General features: G+C 35.5%; 1 protein-coding gene across 1 annotated transcript; it reads left to right on the plus strand.

Moving 5' to 3' along the window:
• Positions 1–2,917: 2,917 nt before the first annotated feature.
• ARA12 (Subtilase family protein) lies at positions 2,918–6,313 on the plus strand. Its single transcript, XM_011011884.1, has one exon. The coding sequence runs from the start codon at positions 3,673–3,675 to the stop codon at positions 5,971–5,973; it is 2,301 nt and encodes a 766-aa protein (XP_011010186.1). The 5' UTR covers positions 2,918–3,672; the 3' UTR covers positions 5,974–6,313.
• The last annotated feature ends 503 nt before the right edge of the window (positions 6,314–6,816 follow it).

Consider the following 6,816-nt stretch of genomic DNA (forward strand, 5'->3'; position numbering starts at 1 on the left):
AAGAGTATTATTTTTTAGTCATGGTTTGAGTAGTACATGAGTATGTTATTTATGTTTATCATTATAAGTTGAAATTTTAAAACAGGCTAAGAAATAAAAAATTGATTAACTTATGGGTGAATTATCTAAAAGTTAAACCAAAATAGACTGTTTTCTTTAATTGAAAATTTTCTTTTTAATAATTAAACATTGAATTAATAATAATTACTATTTTAATGAGAAAACTACACTAAAAATCCTGTAATTTAGCTATTTTTTTAACTTAACATTTATTTTTTAAAAATTTATGATTTACATTTTGGATCGACATAGTTTTTAAACTTGGATGTCAAAACAAATATATTTTCATATGTATTATTAGCCCAGTAACCTATACAACATGCCAACCATGACTTCTTCTCTCTTAGTAAATCAATTCATTAAATGAATTAAAATTAATTTTTTTAAATTTATTTAGTGGTTTTTTTTAGTCTAAAAGTTAAGCAAAAATAATTCAACCGATCTTATGAAAAGTAAAGGTTTTGAATATTCAGATTAAAATCTATCATAAATAAACTATTTGAATGGTTTAAAAAATTATTTTTAAAGACCGATGAGAATTTAGACCAGATTAGTGGTTAAAAATGACAATAATATAATATTTTATTTTTATATTAAACTAAAATTTTTACAAGATATTATCAAAGCTTATTCCTTTAAATGATCAATTTCATAGATCATTCAACATCCAATCTCTTAAAATTAGGATCAAAAGATTCTATTTGAGCTAATTTTATTTTTTCCCTTGATTTTTTTGGATTTATTGTTTTTAATTTTTCTTTATGCTTTCATATTCTGATATTGTTTTCTAGTACAAGTAGATTTCTTTACCTATTTAAAAGGGCTTGTAACCATCTTTGGAAAACAAACTATTAAACTTATTTTTCTGGGAATAATACTATGAAATTAAGGTTTATATTTGCAATTCTTTTTACTCATTAAAATTCTATCTTTTTATAATTGTTGTTGTCTTACAAAATGAGCTAATTTTTGAATTGCAAATGTTGATATGGAAATATCCTCTTTATAATAATAATAATAATAATAATAATAATTACACTAAATATCTTGTATTTTAATCATTTTTTAAGTTTGCTTCTATTTTTTTATAAATTACAATTTATATCATAGACCAACACACTTTTTAAACTTGAATGATAAGATGTATTTAATCTTTTATATATTTTTTCCGTCACTAAAAATCATTTCAAATTTTCTTCATATCAATAGAAATCAAAACTTGTGAACAAAGTAAAATAGTTAGAAGGAATAACCATGAGAGGTGGTTTTCCCCACTCTCATAGAAGCCACCTAATTTTGTTTCTAAGGTTAGGTTTTATTGATTTAGCACGTAAATGTAGAGCAAGTATTAGAATATTTTTTATGATTTTTTGGAATGGCCATGATCCGCACTTGTTGATTTGCTTAAGAGGGTTTTTCTTGATGCAAGCACCAACACTACATGGATGGCACCGCAATGGACCATGGCGTGAAGGAGCCTCATCTTCAACTAGATCGAACTACTTTCTTGACTTGATATACCCAAAAATAGCAAAAATCATTTGTCTAGTTTCCAGTTGGAGCTAGCTTGGCTTCATTAAATAAAATACTCTTTTTTCTTTTTTACTAGATAAGGAAGTCTAGATTGTCGTTTGCCTCATGATTGAATAATTAATTGTCGTTTGCATCACATGGACACGGCAAAGCCTGGTCCCCCTCCCCCTCCAACCCCATCCGCTTCCTTGCTGTTGCTGACGCTTTACCTTCCTCGCCGTTCACTTTTTCCCCAACCGCCGCTGCTACTCCTCCCTTCACCGTCCATGGAGGCATTGTTTATAGATAGATTAATAAATAAAGAAGATGATTTGCACAAGATGCCATGTCTTCTTCGCCGTAGCGTGAGTCTCATGGTTCCTGAGATGGGGTGGGATGCAATGGTATGGGAAGACCCACAATTTTGAAACCTGAGAGATTTCCCTGCTATGATTTTTTCAATTTATTTTGTTTTTTTTTTAAAAAAAACAATTCAATTTCAAAGTTAAAACATCTCGTACAACAACTTTTTAGTAATTAATTTTTTATTTATATCGACTAAGATATACAATATTATAACATATAAACTACAGAATATAAACTATAGTTTCTTAAAAATGAAGATAAAATAAAAAATAACTTAATTACAATATAATCAATCTAATTATTCTTCTATTTTTTTAAAATGATAGTTCACAAATATTTTTTTTAAGAAGCAAAAGTAGAAAAGACAAATAAAAAATATATGATAATTTCAATTTCAATTGATCGATAGGCCATCAAGTGGATGGTAAGTGTTTGTCATCATAGTCACGGTTGATTTTGTATTTTTAAAGTATTTTAAAAAATTAAAAATAAATATATTTTTAAATTTTAAATTAATATTTTCTTTTGGTATTCTTAAGATTATTTTAAAAATAAAAAAATATTATTTAATATATTTTTAAATAAAAAATACTTTTAAAAAATCATTATCTCACTATTAAATACCTTCATAATTAAAATCAGGAAGTCCTTCGGGTTAACAGAGACCACTCTATAAAGATTGATGATGATGGTTAACCATAATTAATTACTTAAATAATTAAAATACAAATCCACCGTCTAAAGGGTGCATGTGAACCCATGACCCACCATTTCATAAATCCGGAATAAAAGATCTAAAATATAAATTGGACGCCTCTCATGCATTGGGAACATTCCCAATTTCATCTTCTTTTTTTATTATAAGAAAAAAAAAACTTTCTCAATTTCACGATGAAATATTTGGACCGATCTATATTTAGTCTAGGAGAAAAAAAGAAAAATAAGAAAGGGGAAGGTGGTTGGAGGGTAAACCTTCCCTTTCTACACATCACCACCTCAGCAAACAAGCTTTAACCCTAGTTGCTCACTAGAGACAAGTATCCGTGAACCGAAACACGTAAACACGTAAAGATTCAATGTGTCTTTTCGATTCTACCCACCATTTATCTAACTCCAAGAAATTAACACTAATAAAAATACAAATCCGCCATTCTTGGAAGTTGGATATGGAAATATGATGCGTTCATCAAGTCTTCTTCATGTATAGGAGGAGCATCGACCGATCAAGGAGCCAGGATCTCTTCTCCTTGCCATTAGTCTCGTAGGTGTTCAAATTACAGGGGCCAAGATCTTTTCTCCTTGCCAGTAGTCTCGTTTGTGTTCAAATTAGAAGTAGAATTGGGGTTTTAGTTTAACACTTCTCCCTGCAAAAGTAAAGTTAATTTATTGCTGAAAATAAAGAATTCACGTGACGAAAGCTGGTATTTTCTTTCCCTTTCTCTTGCTGACAGGTTTATAGCTGTATGCCTGTATTCACTGGCTGATCTCTTTCCTCTTTTTTGATTTCTTCTTTTCTTGTTTTTGTCTTGACGTACTCATTCACATAATCATAAACAAACAACAATCCACTGTCTCTCTCTCTCTCTCTCTCTCTCTCTCTCTCTCTCTCATTTGATTCACAGGCACGGCCTCTATTAAACCAGAGGCGTCGCCCAAGTCTCCTCTCTATTAAGTATTAACTCCCTGCAATTGCATGCTCCTTCCTGTCCTCAAAATCTTCAGACATCGAAAGAAATGAAGCCATTGAAGATGCAATCATTTACTATTTCTCTTTTCAGTATTCTCCTTCTGGGTGTTTGCCACGTGTCCCGGGCAACGCTAGCGACGAACAAGGAGAAAAAAGCAACTTACATAGTTCACATGTCCAAACCCGAGATGCCGGCGAGTTTTGAACACCACACTCACTGGTACGAATCCTCACTCAAATCGGTCTCTGACTCAGCCCAAATGCTCTACACCTACGAGAATGCAATCCATGGATTTTCCACTCGGTTAACACTGGCAGAAGCAAAGTTACTCGAGAGCCAACCCGGGATTCTCTCTGTAATGCTTGAGTTGAGATACGAGTTGCACACAACTCGTACACCAGAGTTCCTTGGACTCGACAAAAGCGCTGATTTGTTACCCCAGTCTGACTCAGTCAGTGAAGTGATCATTGGTGTGTTGGATACAGGTGTTTGGCCAGAGAGCAAGAGCTTTCTTGATACCGGCTTTGGTCCTGTTCCAAGTTCCTGGAAAGGCGAGTGTGAATCGGGCACCAACTTCACGACAAAAAACTGTAACCGCAAATTAATCGGTGCACGATTCTTTGCTAGAGGCTATGAGGCCACGTTAGGCCCAGTTGATGAATCGAAAGAATCAAAATCGCCAAGAGATGACGACGGCCATGGTACTCACACCTCTTCTACTGCAGGTGGATCGTTTGTGGCAGATGCAAGCCTATTTGGATACGCAGCTGGAACAGCGCGTGGGATGGCTGCCCGTGCAAGGGTGGCTGTCTATAAAGTGTGCTGGGTTGGTGGTTGTTTCAGTTCTGATATTTTAGCGGCTATGGATAAAGCCATTGATGATGGTGTTAATGTTCTTTCCATGTCACTTGGGGGAAGCATGTCTTATTATTATAGAGATAGTGTTGCGATTGGAGCTTTTGCAGCTATGGAGAAGGGGATTTTTGTCTCTTGCTCAGCTGGGAATTCAGGTCCAAGCTCGTATAGCTTGTCCAATGTTGCTCCTTGGATAACTACTGTTGGGGCTGGCACTTTGGATCGTGACTTCCCTGCTTTTGCTAGTCTTGGTAATGGGAAAAATTACTCGGGTGTTTCTCTTTATAAGGGGGATGCAATATTACCTGGAAAGCTTTTGCCATTTGTTTATGCTGGTAATGCTAGTAATGCAACAAATGGTAATTTGTGCATGATGGGTGCTTTGATCCCTGAACAAGTTGCAGGTAAAATAGTGCTGTGTGATCGTGGAGTGAATCCTAGAGTGCAAAAAGGAGCCGTAGTCAAAGCAGCTGGTGGCTTAGGCATGGTTTTGTCAAATACTGACGCCAATGGTGAAGAATTGGTTGCTGATGCTCACTTACTACCAGCTACAGCAGTTGGTCAAAAAGGTGGTGATGAGATCAAGAAGTATTTGTTTTCAGATTCAAAACCAACGGTGAATATTCTTTTTGAAGGCACCAAAGTTGGGATTCAACCATCTCCAGTTGTTGCAGCATTTAGCTCAAGAGGGCCTAATTCGATCACACCGGACATCTTGAAGCCGGACATGATTGCACCAGGTGTCAACATCTTGGCGGGTTGGGTGGGTTCGGTGGGTCCTACTGGGCTGGCTACCGATGGCAGGCGGGTGGAGTTCAACATCATCTCAGGAACCTCAATGTCCTGCCCACATGTGAGCGGCCTCGCTGCATTGATCAAAGCCGCTCATCCTGACTGGAGCCCAGCAGCTATCAAATCAGCACTAATGACCACAGCTTATGTAACTTACAAGAACGGCAATAAATTGCAAGATGTTGCTACTGGAAAGGATTCTACGCCGTTTGATCATGGGGCCGGGCATGTAGATCCGGTTTCGGCACTCAACCCAGGGCTTGTTTATGATCTCACGGCAGATGACTACTTGAATTTCCTGTGTGCTTTGAACTACTCTGCAACAGAAATCACAAGCCTTGCAAGAAGAAAATTCACATGCGATGCCTCCAAGAAATATAGTGTGACCGATCTCAACTACCCTTCTTTTGCAGTCAATTTTGGTAGCGGTAGTGCTGATGTGGTAATTAAGCACTCTCGTACACTTACCAATGTGGGCGCGCCGGGGACGTACAAGGTGCTGATATCATTGCAATCTCCAGGTGTGAAGGTGGCAGTCGAGCCAGAAACATTGAGTTTCCGTCAAGCAAATGAGAAGAAATCTTACACAGTTACTTTTACTGGGAGCTCAATGCCTGCCGGTACTAATACCTTCGGCCGAATAGAATGGTCTAATGGGAAACAAATTGTTGGCAGTCCAATAGCTGTTAGTTGGACTTAGCAACATAATATGGCATGTTATTAATAGAAACAAAATTCGGTACCGCTCGAAGAGTAGAGTACAATTGCAATGCTTGTTAGTTTTTGTGCTCCGAATGTTGGTTCTTGTGCTCCGAATGTTCTGTTTTCGTAGTTCCAGCAAATAAGGGAAGGCTGGACCTGGTGCTTGATGTTCTTATTTGGGAAGGAAAGCAAGAGGAAAAGAAAACGTACAAAGGCAGATGGCGTTTTCACCTCGATGTACAATTTGTGGGTATCACAATGTGTATGCTTGCCTAGTGGATAGCTATTTATTGGAAAAAAACAACATTGTATCAAGAACTCCTATCCTTTAATATTTATATATGAATATTCATTTTGTTACGTGATTTTCTAAATTTTACATAGCTTATATATTATGGCATTGGTATTTAGATGAACAAACAAGAAGATTTTGACTTTTCTTTGCCAATTCACTAGCAAAGAAATATTTCTTTTCCCATCAAAATGTAAGAATGAATTAAAAATTAAAAAGAAAACTAGACAGGAGAACCAGCAAGTCAAGTTTGCAGCATGTACAAGTTAATGAGAAGAAACAAGGGAAACTAGCAAGGAAATATTTGGTCTCATGGATGGTTACCATTTTGTCTGTCAACCTACTTGTTCCAATTTCAACAACTTTAGATTATTCTTTTTCTTCAATTATTCTACAAATTATTTTGCATAAGAATATTCAAGATGTGTTTGGTATGCTTACTAGAGTGTACAATAGAAATAGAAATAGAAATAGAAATAGAAATAGAAATAGAAATAGAAATAGAAATAGAAATAGAAATAGAAATAGAAATAGAAATAGAAATAGAAA

Source organism: Populus euphratica, unplaced genomic scaffold, assembly GCF_000495115.2.
Source record: "Populus euphratica unplaced genomic scaffold, PopEup_1.0 scaffold634.1, whole genome shotgun sequence".
Taxonomy (NCBI): domain Eukaryota; kingdom Viridiplantae; phylum Streptophyta; class Magnoliopsida; order Malpighiales; family Salicaceae; genus Populus; species Populus euphratica.

What these genes read in the sequence shown, in the direction of transcription:
- ARA12 (XM_011011884.1), top strand. Translation starts at nt 3,673, where the DNA reads ATGAAGCCATTGAAGATGCAATCATTTACTATTTCTCTTTTCAGTATT.